Raw genomic sequence first — 15,358 nt, 5'->3', positions numbered from 1 at the left:
AATTATTTTCTATTTTTGAACAATTTTAGCGAAAAATAAAAACTCAATTCGGTGTGTCTATCCGAACATTAAGAAGTGACAATGTCCGTGAATATTTATCCCAACAATTTTAAAATTTTATGTCACACAATGGTATTCTCCATCAAACATCTTACCCTCACACACCTCAACAAAACGGGGTAGCCGAACGTAAAAATCGGCATCTCGTAGAAACCACTCGGACCCTACTTCTCCAAGGTAATGTTCCACTTCGATTTTGGAGGGATGTTGTGCTAATGGCATGTTACCTTATACTCCCTCCGTTCTCTTTTATAAACAACTTTGAAATTTTAGGTTCATTGAATAATTGATGTATCTAGTCTATATATAGTATAAATACATCATTTATTAAATGAACCTAAAAGTCAAAATTTGCTTATAAAAGAGAATTGAGGGAGTAAATCACATGCCCTCATCAGTCCTTAACAATAAAATCCCTCATTCAATCTTTTCTCCTCATTCCCCGCTTCACCCAATTCCTCCTTCTGTCTTTGGATTCACATGTTTTGTACACACTCTCTCTCCTGCTCTTGATAAACTATCAGCTCGATCACTAAAGTGTGTCTTTTTTGGTTATCATCGATCCCAAAAAGGTTCTCGTTGTTATTCACATACTTTACAACGATACCTCGTATCGGCCAATATTACCTATTTCGAGTCTGTTCTATATTTCGAGTCCAGCCACGTAACTTCGGAACCTCTTTAGGAAAGTACTTCCACACCTTTTTCGACAGTTAATAATGTCCTGTCTACCATTATCCCCCATCAGTCTATGACTCCTGACCCCCCCACTTCTCGACCACTTCAAACATATCAGCGTCATCAACCAACGTCTGTCGTACCTGTCCCTGAGATCATGGTAGTCAAAATCGCGATCCTACTCGTAGGATCGTACGATTTTACGATCTTGCAACTATCCACCGTGCCAGAGGATGATCAGAATCGTTTTTTGGTAGGCACGGCCAGAATCGCCGTGATATCACGTGAAAACGGTAGAATCGCCATTTTTGTTGAAAAATTCCATTTTTGTTTAAATTAGTTTTGCAATCTGAAACGATTCTTTTCAGCCTAATAACTAGGATAAATGATAATAATTAAGAGTAATTAATACTCAGCCACCAAATAATTATGAATTTATTCAACTTCCCAAAATATATTATGATTAGGGTAACTTCCCAAAATATATTTATTCATTCCAATTTATTCAGTTAAACTATTTCACCTCTCTCCCGTTAAATAAAATCGTTGTCTCACTCAATATTTCATTCTCTATCTTCTCTTTCACGGTTAAAATAACCTTTCATTCTTTATTAAAAAAAATTTCAACCTTTCTCTCATGACTTCAAATTCTGCTGTTGGAACTTTAGTTGTTGGTGCTTTCACTGCTCCCCCTGTTGGAACCTTTCTCCCATTTTCTTATAAGTTTTCAATTATTATTTACTACTGTTTTGAATGTTGTGGTGTTTTGGAATTGTCTTGAATTAGTTTTAATGAATATTATCCTATGAAATTTCAGTTTTTAAAAGTAATTTTAGTGTTATTTGAATTTTATTTTTATATTATGTAGTGTCATATGCATATTATTAATCTATATGCAAAATATATGTGAATTTTTAAATTTGGTAGGATCTTACGATCCGTGTTACGATCCCCCGATTCACGATCTAATTACCCAACCCGATCTTGCATAGGATCTCGAGTTTGACTACCTTGTCTGAGATCGTACCTTACCCTGAGGTCGCACCTGTCTCTGAGGTCATTGCAGACTCTCCTCCGACGCTCTCGCCATCACCAGATCCGATCCTGCAACCTGAATCTGATCTTCCGATTGCCCTTCGAAAAGGTATACGTCAAACACAAAATCATTCTCCACATTGTAGTAATTTATGTTATCATCGTCTTTCCCCTTTGCAGTATACTTGTTTGTCTTCTTTGTCTTCTGTTTCTATTCCTAAAACTTCAGATGAAGCATTATCTCACCCTGAGTGAAGGTAAGCAATGATTGATTAAATGTGTGCTCTTCAAAGTTGTGGTACATGAGAACAGGTCCCTCTATCCCCTGGAAAATCTTTAGTAGGTTGTTGTTGGCTTTATACAGTGAAGGTTGGTCCAGATGCTAAGATTGATCGATTTAAAGCTCTCTTGATAGGCAAAGGATACACTCAGATTTTTGGATTGGATTATAGTGATACCTTCTCGCCAGTAACCAAGATGACATCTGTTAGACTTCTTCTAGCCATTGCAGTCATTCGACATTGGCCTCTTCATCAACTTGACATCAAAAATGTTTTTTACATGGTGATCTTGAAGAGGCAATATATATGGAGCAACCACTTGGATTTGTTGCTCAGGGGAAGTCATCGAATATGGTGTGTAGGCTACACAGGTCAATCTTCGAGAGTTTAGTTCGGCAGATTCAGCACTGTAGTACAACAGTTTGGTATGGTCGGTATGTGAAGTTGACCATTCTATTTTTTATCGTCACTCAGCCCAATGGTGTATTTATCTTATTGTGTATGTAGATGATATTGTCATAACTAGTTGTGATCAGCAGGGAATACTCCAGTTAAAACAACATTTCTCGAATCAAGTTCAGATAAAAGATCTTGGTAAACTCCGTTATTTCTTGGGTATTGAGGTAATCCAATCTAAAGATGATTTGGTGATTTCTTAGCGGAAATATGTTATGGATATTTTTTAAGAAATGTGTTTGTTGAATGCTAAATCAGCTAATACTCTTATGGATCTAAGTGTCAAACTACTACCTAATCAAGGGAGTCTCTATCTGAATTGGGAAGTCATAGGAGATTGGTTGGAAAGTTGAATTATCTCACAGTCACTCGTTCGAACATTTCTTTTGCAGTCAGTGTGGTAAATCAGTTCCTAAATTCCCCTTGTCAGGAACACATGAATGTTGTTATCCGGATTCTGAGATACATCAAATGTGCTCTAGGAAAAGGTCTAGTGTATGAAGATAAAGAACATACTCAGATAGTTGGATACTCTGATGCTGATTGGACAGGGTCACCCATTGATAGACGATTCACCTCTGGGTATTGTGTACTTGTTAGAGGAAATCTTATATCCTGGAAAAGTAAGAAACAAAACGTAGTTGCAAGATCAAGCGTCGAGGCAGAGTATAGGGTCATGGCAATGGCAACATGTGAACTTATTTGGTTAAAATAGTTGCTCAAGAAACTTCAAATTGGAGAAGCAAGACCAATGACACTTATTTGTGATAATCAAGCTGCATTGCACATTGTTTCAAATCCAGTATTTCATGAGAGGATCAAACATATTGAGATAGACTGTCACTTTGTCAGGGAGAAGATCAAGTCAGGTGACGTCGTTACAAGCTTTATCAACTCTAATGATCAATTGACAGACGTGTTTACAAAATTCCTACGAAGCCGTAGAATAAATTATATATATGATAAGTTTGGTGCATTTGACTTATATGCTCAAGTTTGAGGGGGTGTTGATATTTGTAAATATAGTGTTAAGAATATTTATTAAGAGAATAGTCTCACATCGACTCTATCACGTAATTAGTTATAATCTCTTTATATATAATAATATCTCCGTAGTACTTTTTAAAACACACGATTTATTCAAATATCATTTAATCTCTTGTATTTCAAGAATTATATATATCCACTGAACAAACCAAGACTAAAAATTTGAATAACGTCGGCTAATTTAATTTAAAGTACTATATGAAAGTTGCAAGCAATACCTTTTCTCCAAATTCCATAGCTCAGGGAAAGAATGACGCATCTGTTTGAAATATATGAAAGAAGGAAATTAACATTTTATATGGTTATCCAATATTGATATCACAAAAATTCATATTGAAAATTGTTACATAATATATATTTTAATATGAAATATCGTAGACATATTTAAAACATTGAGAAGCAACTCACAGAAAGAGATTCAGGATCTGCTGCACTTGTACCTCCGACAAAAGGATCAATGAGATAGTCCACAACCTACAAATAGTTTGTTAGAAGAAAGAAGAAATAAATACTAGACGAAATAATACTGTCGTATATCATGAATTTTGTTTACTGTATAGGCATATAATATCATATTTTATAAATAGAATAATATCTCCTTACTTATTGCCTATATAAAATCGACTCCACTGTGTATCTGTAATACAATTTCACAATATTATGCATAGTGGGGGATCCTCACGGGGATAGCCCTCTTCAGGATGTCCATTTGCACCCACTAGTGGGGGATCTCCGCAGGGATTATCCCGTTCGGAGCCCCAAAGATGGGAGAATTTCACCCCATGAGGAGGGGATCATATCCCCCATCCTACGGAGTCTCCATCCCACCTAAATTATCATAATATCTTTAAAAATATATAACTTTAAATTTATATGTTGTTTTCTGTCTTTTCATATACTCTTTTTATAAAAAAAATTAAAACATATATGTAATGTTAGTAGAAGAAGGAGATCAAAATGATTATTTTTAAAAATTTTGAAGTTTGTAAATTTTGATGGCCAAGACCATCATGGGCATGGATTAAGTACCGCTAAAACAATAGATTTCTCGAAGAGGATTAGTTTATACATTTCTTTGTTAGTTTTTGAATTTTTAACTAACAGTTTGATTAAAAATAAAAGATTTATTTTTAATTTTATTATGTTTATGAATCTCTTCGAAAACAGGGATGGGGGACAATTTCTCCCCGTGGCAGGGATAGGGACAGGGTGGGGAATAGGTTGCGGGGCAGGGCAGGGACAGGGTCGGGGATGCATCCCCGCCCCATTGATATCCCTAATATATTTTCTCTCATTCAACATAGTATCTAGAGCTAGTAGAGGTAACCGGAAATATGTCCTTCTAGAGCATTTTGGTGATTTATTTTTGGAAATTGGGTTCCAACTGCAGTTTGTCCTTCCTTCTTTGTCGTGCTGACCTCATTCCATCATTTTCACACTAAACCAATCACTTATTTCGCTCTCCCACCATCAGCACCAATTGTTTCCGGCGACCTTCTAGCCGAGCACCACACCATGTTAGTAGAAGAAGGAGATCAAAATGATTATTTTTAAAAATTTTGAAGTTTGTAAATTTTGATGGCCAAGACCATCATGGGCATGGATTAAGTACCGCTAAAACAATAGATTTCTCGAAGAGGATTAGTTTATACATTTCTTTGTTAGTTTTTGAATTTTTAACTAACAGTTTGATTAAAAATAAAAGATTTATTTTTAATTTTATTATGTTTATGAATCTCTTCGAAAACAGGGATGGGGGACAATTTCTCCCCGTGGCAGGGATAGGGACAGGGTGGGGAATAGGTTGCGGGGCAGGGCAGGGACAGGGTCGGGGATGCATCCCCGCCCCATTGATATCCCTAATATATTTTCTCTCATTCAACATAGTATCTAGAGCTAGTAGAGGTAACCGGAAATATGTCCTTCTAGAGCATTTTGGTGATTTATTTTTGGAAATTGGGTTCCAACTGCAGTTTGTCCTTCCTTCTTTGTCGTGCTGACCTCATTCCATCATTTTCACACTAAACCAATCACTTATTTCGCTCTCCCACCATCAGCACCAATTGTTTCCGGCGACCTTCTAGCCGAGCACCACACCATCAGAATCGCAACCCCCCCCCCCCCCGATCAACCAAAATACAAAAGCCCGCTTCAATGTGCTCACTCACACGCTCCCATGCACCTGGCAACTGCCATACGTGTGACAGACCTTGCAACCACTATTCTTGTCGCACTTCAAAACACGGTAAACACCATCCTCGACAGTCCAAGTCTTGTAACTTTTGGCCCACACAGACCACCTTTGACTTTTTGCAGCTTTTGCACATGTTCTTTCTAATACTATTTTACCACTGTTTGTTTCCGTTCCTTGGACCGATCATAGCTTTCTTCGGTAGTACAGTCCCCTGAAGGCCTATTTTTCGAAGTATGAAAATTTTATCGAGTGGTTTGTGTATTGTTTGTCCTCCGGATCAATAGATATAGTTGGTCACACACACCATTAAATATGTTTGGATCTCAACCCCAAAAGTTATCTCAAAGGGTGAGGTTGGCCTCACATATTTATCAATCAATAGTTTGGGAACATAAATAATGTGGGACTTCAAACAAACTCCAACACAAATACTAACTTCAACACCCACCCTCATGCCTAGCATGCCTACATTGCAGTCCTTAATTCGGCTATGATACCATGTTAAATATGTCTGGATCTCAAGCCTATATAAGCTATTTCAAAGGGTGAGGTTGCCCTCACATATTTATACAATCAACAGTGTGGAAATCTAAGCAATGTGAGACTTCAAACAAACTCTAACCACACAAGTACTAACTTCAACACACACACATCCAATTCATTTGTCTGCAAATCGCAATCTCTCTCCCTTGGTCATCGGGTTCTTGATTTAGGTGCATCTGGCCACATCTCTAGTAGTATGGATATTTTCTCTTTTCTTTCTATATCTGGTTATTTTTCCTTATAGTAACTTCAGCTAAAGGCACTCAAACTCTATCTCAAGGGATTCATACTTCCCATATTTCCCTAAGTGTCCCTTTAATTTACTTTTAGTAAGTCAGTTAACTAGTTCTAATGATTGTTTGATTACCTTTACAAAAGCCACTGTTATTTTGCAGACCAGAGTTTGGGAAGGACTATTGGTGTCAGATATGGGTCTAAATGCCTTTACCAACTATCCACCATATCCTGTGTTTGTTCTACCATAGATTTCCCTCTTACCATACAAGAGCCAATTGGGCCATCCTGATAAATTTCAAAAGTTGGTCTTAAACAGTCTGCTCGGGTTTGGTTCCTGATTCAACATTGTTGTGCATCAGTTTGATATTGCCATTCGGCCGATTTACATCCATCGTATTGTTTATTTCTATTAAAAAAATGTGGTTGGACCTAACTCAACCCTACAAAACCAGTTGGTAGAGTGAGGACTGTCTCCACTTATAAACACATGTTCAGGTCATATATTATCCGATGTGGGACTCTTAACAATTTCGTTAAAATTGTTACTCAGAGCTTCATTTTGGTGAGACCATGCAAATGACGCCAATATGTGATAATGAAGCTACATTGCATATTGCCTCTAATTTTATTTTTCATGAGACGGTCAAACATAGAGTTAGATTGTTATTTCATCACAACTAGCAAATGCCTTCACCATATCACTACGAGGTCCTTGATTCAATTATCTTTGCGACAAGCTCTGTGCATATGATTTATATACTCCAGCTTGAGGGGTTGTCTTCAAAATATATCATGATGTTTGTAGCTATTGTATAGATATATTATATTGCATCATATCTTGCAAATAGGAATAATATCTCCCATATTCAATTTGTCTGTATTCCCTCGAACCTATATAAAACAGACTCCACTCTAAGTTGTTGAAATACACGGTTTCACAATAATGTGTCTCTTCTCTCTCTCATTCAATAAATAAAATGCTGGAAAACATATGCAGCACTGTAAGCATAGAATAGATTAGCCATAAACAGAAAAATGGAAAATGAGTGACTTCTAGGGAATGTGACATATACCTCTTTCCCAAAGTGACGTTCGAAGAATCTGCTAACACTGAGAAACAAAACAGAAAGAATACAAAAGATGTTACTTTTGCTTACAACAACAACCAACAACTTAGTAAAATATAAACTATACAGAGAGAAAGGTTTTGTAGAACTAGGTGTCATTATTGAGATTTATCGAACCTTTCTTCGGAATCGTCATCACACACAGTAGAGGAGCCATTTCTTTTCCACAAAAATGGTTCAAAAATGACATGGATCTGCAAGTTTAGAAAGGTAAGTGTGCAAGCTATCTTTTATCAGCAGGATAAATGAATATCATTAAGTAGCTATATTTAGAAGAGGTAATCAACACCACAAACAGAATTAAAAAATTATAGGGAAAACATAAGAAATAGAGCATAATAACAATAGACCAAGATTCTCTAACTTTTGGGAGGGAAAGTTAGAGTAACTTTATGCAATTTTTTTTTAATGAAATAAAGGATATAGTGGTGTTGATTTTGGAGGGAAAAATATGCAAGAGAAAGTAAATCAAGAGAGAGATAGAGAGAAAGGTAGAGAAAGTTAGGGAAGTAAAAGTTAGAGGATCCAAACCCAATTAACAATTGTTGTTAATATAATAATAAATAAAAAAATTTGAAGTTTGTCATCAACTTCTTTGAGTGAATCTCATTCAAAACTCCCATGTCTTAAGAACTTGGGTTAAGCCTAAGTCAAGTCAGCCCCAAAAGTTAGCTCAAGAGATGAGGATTGTCGAGCTCTACAAGTTCTACATTGTCCATATCTCCCTGATTGTAAGATTTAGAGTGTGAGAGAAAACAGCCCAAGTCAAGTCAACCCCAAAAGTTAGCTCAAGAGGTGAGAATTGTCAAAATTCTAGAAGTTTTACACTGTCCATATCTCTAATTGTAAGATTTTGAGGGAGAGAACTTAGAAAAAAAACATAAAAATGATATATCTGAGTTTTATGGCTTATTTCATTCTAAGTTTGAAAGCAAAGACTGGGTATTAATATGGTAAAGGGTGAAAACAGATGAGTAACATCTTCAAGTTGTAACAAAACAAAAAACATCTTGCATAACTGCTAACAACTTGAAAATACAAGCTAATCTGATTCGCATACATTATACATAGCATGCTTCAAAAACTCCAGCTGTGGGGTGATGCCTTGAACTGCTAAGCAGCTTCCGTTTGTTGTCGGATTGCAGAAAAGTGAAGTTTAGATAGCTAGAGTGGAGACTAGAATTTTACACAAAGCTATCGTTCTTTGATTATCACATCAAATGGTAGGAGCAGAAACCTGGACCTAAAACTCATGTAGAAGAGATTGAACCCAAAGAACTTCAAATGGTACTATTGCTTTTTATTACGGGGAATATACTAGAGAACTGTAACTGTTTATTTAATGGACATCAACATCAAATGTCGGTAATAACTTCCCTACTGTAACTGTTTAATTGATAGGAATAGAATAGAGAAATTGGTATTGTTTATGAATGGACAACAAACAATCTACAATTCTGGGAAATAACTTCCACAGGGATGGCTACAACACACATAGAAAATGCTACTGTTAGAAAACATATAAATGCTAACTGCTGGAAATAACCAACCTCTCGAAATTAGAGAGCTTGAACTGTCCCAAACCAACCAACATACAGAATACCCAACATCCTCCCTTTGCCTTTTCAGCCTATATTTATAATTCTTACTTCCTACAGCAGTTGCATGGCAGTTACTGCATACACAACATTTAATAATAACAAAACAAACTGCCTACTAACATTGCATAACTTCTGTCCTAGCACTAATTTGATTTCTATGCTTCTTTCTAACACAAGTCCTAGTGATAGGAGGCATGCCACTAATATGTGACTGTCATATATTGCAAGGCATGCGCGATGGACCAAAAAAGAGTAGAGTCCTCCATTTAGCTATAATCATATCTGGACAGTGACAATTTTAGATTCATTGGAAGAGGTGTAGAGTAGAAATACTTTTGGCAGTGGCCATCTCAATATTTTTGCAGATCCCAAACATATTTTTCTTGCAGAAATCCCTTTTCCTACTGAACATCTCTTTATGTTGCTCGGGTGTAGTTACTGGAACGTCATTGGTTGGCCCATATTTCATGGTTATACATTGGTTTCTTGGAAAAGTAATAAGCAAGTCCTAGTCTTGAAGTCCACCACTGAATTTGAGTTTCAAACTATCGTGAGCTTAATACTTTGAGGGTCTTGCTTCTGCATAAACCTTAGCCCAAGTCATTGCCATTTCTTTTGTTTTCTCTTCCACCTTCATTGTAGTTTCCTGCTTCTTTACTGCCGTCTTTACAGATTTTTTTGTTTGGATCGTCACTGTTCCATTCTGTTTGTCACCGTCATTTTACCTCCACTCATGGCCAGATATGGGGCAAGGCAAGGAAGACATTAGCCTTAGGTCCCAACTTTGGGGTTAATAATTTACTATTACTATTAAGGCTCAAATATAATATAATCACATGAATATAAAGCCCCCAACAACATGCAACAGGTTCCTTAAAAATGCAATAGTTGAGAAAGACAAAGCAATATGACCATTATAAGTTACCATTGTTTAGCAAAGTGGCATTAATGTTTATATAATGTTATTGCTGAAATATAAGTTCTACAGAATTAAAATCTCTTATATTCTACTTAGATCAATAAAAAAGATAGATTAAATGAGTGTTTGCCATGTTTTTCTATTGAGTAAAATATAACATTACTTGTTTGTAAAAATTTGGCTTAAATACAGTTCTGGTCTCCCTATTTTTATTCGGATATCAAAGTAAATAGATAACTGAAGAAAGAAGAGGATGGGTTGCTAATTGAATTGTCAGCATTAGGGCTTTAAGCAATGGGAGGTACAAAGCCTCAAAGTTCTGTTATCTATACTGTAGTAAGGGGAATTCTTCCCTAGTTCACTCTAATGAAATACTTGCTCCTTTCCGTCTGACAATTACGAAAGAGAATATATTGGCACATGCCATATGAGGTATATACTGAATCTACCTTTGAAAAAAAGTTATAATGGGAAAAACAAATTGCAAATTAGCAAGGGAGGGTTTGAGAAGTCTGTGAATGAAAACATGATTAAGTCACGCTAATCAAATTGAAAGCATTTCGTGACAATAAAAAGAGAAAATTACAAAAGCTTGAAAAGCTGATAGATCCTTAGAGATGTGAGAAAGAAACCTTTGACTGTGCAGAAAGCAGGTTGCTCTTCAACAGTGCAGCAGGATTTGCAGGTACCTGATTTAATAAGTTACCATATTATTGAGACAAATTTCTGTCAGAACTGAAAACCCATTTCCAAAGTCCAATTATTTCAAAATTGAAAAATACAAACACATTTTAGAATGACAGAAGTTACTGGCAAGACATACCAGAAGTGGTGTCCCATTTTTCACAATATAGCGCTTATGTTGTGACAGTGGCTGTAACAATTAACAAAATATCAATCTTATAAACAGAACAAATATGCAATCCCCGATAGGCCAATCACCAGTATTCCTAAACATCCAATTTCAACCACAAAATCCATACTATAATTCAATTTAAAGAGCTAACGCTCTAGCAACCAAAAGACTAGAATGAAGTCATCACAGGGAAATAAATGAAAAGAAATTGCTTTAAATATTTTTGGAAAAACTTGGTCTCTGACATTATGTTCAGATGTAAAATAATTCTTACATATTGTTGCTTTTCTTGAAGTCCAAGAGCACTAATCAAACCTTTAACCTCTGTTTCATTTTCAGTCTGCAGGGTACAAAAACGTGAAAAATAAGAACTTATGTTGGTATGTTGGAAGCATGTATGCAAGAAAGGGTAGATTATAAATAAACCCCATAATTTATTTTCAAATTTTATACATGAATTTCATTTTGCAATACAAAACCCCTTCATGTTTGGGTTAGATTTTAAAAATAAAAATAAAATGTTAGATTCACATCTCATAGGTCATGTGGGAAGCATGTGCTTTCAAAAGTAGAAGGTTGATTAGCTTGCAGAATAGCATGACTCACTATTAGCCTACCTATGGGATGTCAGAAGCTACAATTTTGATTTATTTTAACCTAAAAGCCAAGAGGATGGTATGTTATGTATTAAATTTAAAAATGGCAGAAATATCAGGTAGGTTACTCTTAGTTTTCCCAAAAACTAAATTCGACTTGTTAGAAATCTTCCTCTAATGTGAAGATGCTCGTTAAAATAGAGTACAAGACTATCATGGATGAAAAAAACACCGATTTGGAATTGAAATTTCATTGAGTACGGACCATTCGATAATATGATCCAAAATTATGGATTGCTGACAAATCTACACTCTGAACTGAATCTCTCATCAACATTTACTTACATGCAATGTAAATTGAAATAACTATGTACGTATATACTAGTAACCTTACCATTGTATTAGCTCCCTCGTCCCAAACCAACCCATCTCGAGAAACAGTTCTTAGCCTCCCTCCAGCTCTTCCTTCAGCTTCAAATACAGTTACATCCAGACCATGTGATTTCAATTTGTAAGCCGCAGCAAGCCCACTTTATACCCGAAAAACAAATTTAGACAGTGACAATGTTATGAATATTTAGAATCTCAAATACATCAATTGTTATAATATGCTTGGGAGTATAATATAGATTAGAGCATACAAAGAATCATCTTATTTCAATGATAAAACAGCTTGAAATGACATTTCCGGCCAGTTTGTTTTTTCTTTTTTTAAATCATTTTTGATGTTTTAGTTGTCTTTGTGTGTAAGCTTTTCTCAAAAATTATTTTGCATAAAAATAGTTTTTATGAAGAACATCAAAGAGATAATTTAATTAGTTTCTGAAGAACAAAAATTTCAAGTTAAGTGCCTGATATTTTTATATAATCTTGATTATATATAAAAAATTTAATCTAAAATTTTTTTAGTGCCTTTAACAATGATGTGAATTCTAAACCCAGCCAAAGAAAACATAATACAAACCATCAATCCGACTAAATTAACAATAACTAAATTGATTAATTAAAGATATGAAGAAGTGAAGCAAGCACGTTACCTTACCCCAGCACCAATAACAGCAACTCTTTTAACAGATCCTGCAGACTCAAAATGTATCAAGTCAGGATATTTGATATAAACATCTGTGTAAGCAAGAATTTTGTGGAGAAAAAGAAAGTATCACACATTTCTAAGTGAAACCCCTAGTTTAAGAATTGACACACTACTGAATTAAATATGAACCTAAACACATTTTTTCTTCAGTTTACTTCTGAATAAATTGATTATGATTACTATTATAATGAAAAAAATTGGGGAAATGTGAATGAATTTAGAGAAAGAAGAGAAGTTACTATGTTTATCGTCTTTTACAGAGGAGGTCATCTTCATCTTCAACTCAGCTTCCGTCCAGTGTGGTTTAGCTTACGCGCAGGGGTTTTGACGTTTGAGGAATGCTAGAAAGGTTGCCCGGTTGAAATGAAGCATTTTTGTATATTTTATTATTTACTTTTTCCTTTTTTTTTAATATATTTTTACTTATTTATTACTAGCATTTCTTCCAAAGGGGATTGAATTAATGAATTAATTTTATGTATGTTTTGATCGGTGGTAAGGGATAGACTCAAGTGGTCACACCTTCTATTATCACAATCCAACACTTATAGTTTCAACTCCTAGCCCTTGTTAGGAGAGCACAATCCTTCATATAGGATGATATTAGAGGTAGCATTGAGCTAGTGATATTAACGTCATAGATGAGATGAGCACCGCCATGAATGAGTTAAGCATTCAACAGTATCAACATGCGGCTACCCCTACAAAGGATATAGAAGTGTTGCACTCTTAGCCACTCTTATACGATATAAGGGAAGTCCTGGACCCATAAAGGGGAAAGAGTCGTCCAAGAAATGGAGCAACAACATTGTACGTTATAAGCTCAATACAATTGCAGAAGGATTTGTTGGACATAGAGAGACCATATTTCGCCGACAAAGATATGTTTTCCTAATATTAACTATAGAGGACCTTCCCACAAATCCGGATGAGTGTGAGACCAAGGCATCAGAGGTCGAGATTGCTTTTTCAGAAAAAGATGTAACAAATGTTCATCCCCATAATAACAACCCCATAGTCATCACTGTGGGATGTGGTAACTAGGAAATCAAAAGAGTCTTGGTAGATCAAGGAAACTTTTCATATATCCTTTATTGGGATGCCTTCGAGAGGCTTCGCCTCGACCTTGATGACCTAAAAGCTTTTGGGGAACAGGTACAAGTGAAGGGTTACATAATACTGAAGACCACATTCGGAGTGGGGGAACAGGACAAATAGATCAAGGTAAGGTATTTGGTTATAGACACGCCATTTTCTTATAATATGATCATAGGACAACCAACTTTTAATCAGTTAGACGTCACCTTGTCTATTTTATATTTGTGCATGAAATACCAATTTTCTGATTGGTGGGTTGGAGTCATCTAAGGAGACCAAGAAGTCTCTAGGAAATGTTATGGGGAAATTCTAAAGCTGAAAAGAGTTTGAACTCTAGACGTGAACACCAAAAGCATGGGCCACGGAGTCAAGCCAACAGAAATGGCTCTAAAAGATGGAGAGGTTCCTCCTCAAAAGGGCAAGAAGATAGGAGAATGAAGCATCAACGGGAAAGCTTCATAAGCACTCTCTTTTTATTGTTATTTGTTTGTTTTGTTGCTATTATTTTTGTTTTAGGCAAGTGTTATACATTTATCGTTTGTAAGGACAAATTATCTTTTAGAGGAAACACTATTTTTCCCTTGATCCTCGTGCGGAGGAATAAGGTTTTTAAGTAGGCTCCTCATTTTCTTATTTTAAATTATTTGCATTATTGTCTCCCCCTTATTTGCAAGAAATTAGAGGAAGTTGCCCTCTGAGGCGAAACAAAATGTTGGATCCCTACAAGGGATCTTTGCCATCCTTTGAGACGATCAAACATGTTGGATCTTCATGGAGGAATCATTGCCGCCCTTTTAGGCAATCAAACATGTTGATTTCCTACGAGGGATCATTTTCGCCCTTGGAGACGACAAAATGTTAGATCCTCGTGGAAGAGTCCTTGACGTTTTCCGAGGCGATATGAAATGTTGGATCCTCATGGATTAATCCCTGTCGTCATTTGAGATGATCAAGCATGTTAGATTCATACGCGGGATCATTGATGCCCTTGGAGAGATCTTTGTCGCTCTTTGAGGTGATCAAACATATCAGATCGTCATGGAGGAATCCTTGGCACCCTCCGAGGCAGAGATGAAATGTTCGATCCCTAAGATATATCTTTACCGTCCTTTGAGGTGATCAAACATGTTGGATCCGTATTGTTCTCAGAGACAATAAGAAATGATGGATCCCTATGAGGGATCCTTACCTCCACTAGTGGCAATCAAACATGTTGGATCCTTATGGAGAAATCCTTGTCACCCTCAAAGGTGATAAGAAACGATGAATCCCCGTGAGGAATCCTTGCCGCCTTAGGAGATGATCAAACATGATGAATTCTTATTAAGAGCCATTACCGCATCGTCTAAGGCAATTAAATACATGAAATATGCATATATGGGTCACTATCGCCCATGTGAGAGCTAAGAACAAATTATAAGCAAGAAAATCATGTACAAATAGAGGGTAGCATCCAGAAATGATGGACAAACTAAACAATTACAAAATCCTTGAGAAAAAAGGCATATTACAAAAAGGGAGTCGAGGTGCATTGGAC

General features: G+C 36.0%; 1 protein-coding gene across 1 annotated transcript in view; it reads right to left on the bottom strand.

Moving 5' to 3' along the window:
* LOC127128129 (protoporphyrinogen oxidase 2) overlaps window positions 1-13,126 on the bottom strand; it is a 35,992-nt gene extending 22,866 nt beyond the window's left edge. Inside the window, exons 1-10 of the mRNA XM_051057375.1 lie at window positions 12,963-13,126; window positions 12,668-12,707; window positions 12,025-12,160; window positions 11,309-11,374; window positions 11,002-11,052; window positions 10,811-10,867; window positions 7,776-7,852; window positions 7,605-7,641; window positions 3,966-4,031; window positions 3,776-3,816 (exon numbers count right to left, since the gene is read on the bottom strand). Coding sequence (XP_050913332.1) covers window positions 3,776-3,816; window positions 3,966-4,031; window positions 7,605-7,641; window positions 7,776-7,852; window positions 10,811-10,867; window positions 11,002-11,052; window positions 11,309-11,374; window positions 12,025-12,160; window positions 12,668-12,707; window positions 12,963-12,999 — 608 coding nt within the window. The 5' untranslated portion in view covers window positions 13,000-13,126. The remainder of the gene's footprint in view (window positions 1-3,775; window positions 3,817-3,965; window positions 4,032-7,604; window positions 7,642-7,775; window positions 7,853-10,810; window positions 10,868-11,001; window positions 11,053-11,308; window positions 11,375-12,024; window positions 12,161-12,667; window positions 12,708-12,962) is intronic.
* Window positions 13,127-15,358: the final 2,232 nt, after the last annotated feature.

This window comes from Lathyrus oleraceus, chromosome 3 (genome assembly GCF_024323335.1).
Source record: "Lathyrus oleraceus cultivar Zhongwan6 chromosome 3, CAAS_Psat_ZW6_1.0, whole genome shotgun sequence".
NCBI classification, from domain to species: domain Eukaryota; kingdom Viridiplantae; phylum Streptophyta; class Magnoliopsida; order Fabales; family Fabaceae; genus Lathyrus; species Lathyrus oleraceus.
The sequence above is the reverse complement of the archived record's forward strand: the minus strand, read 5'-3'. Positions and strand labels throughout refer to the sequence as shown.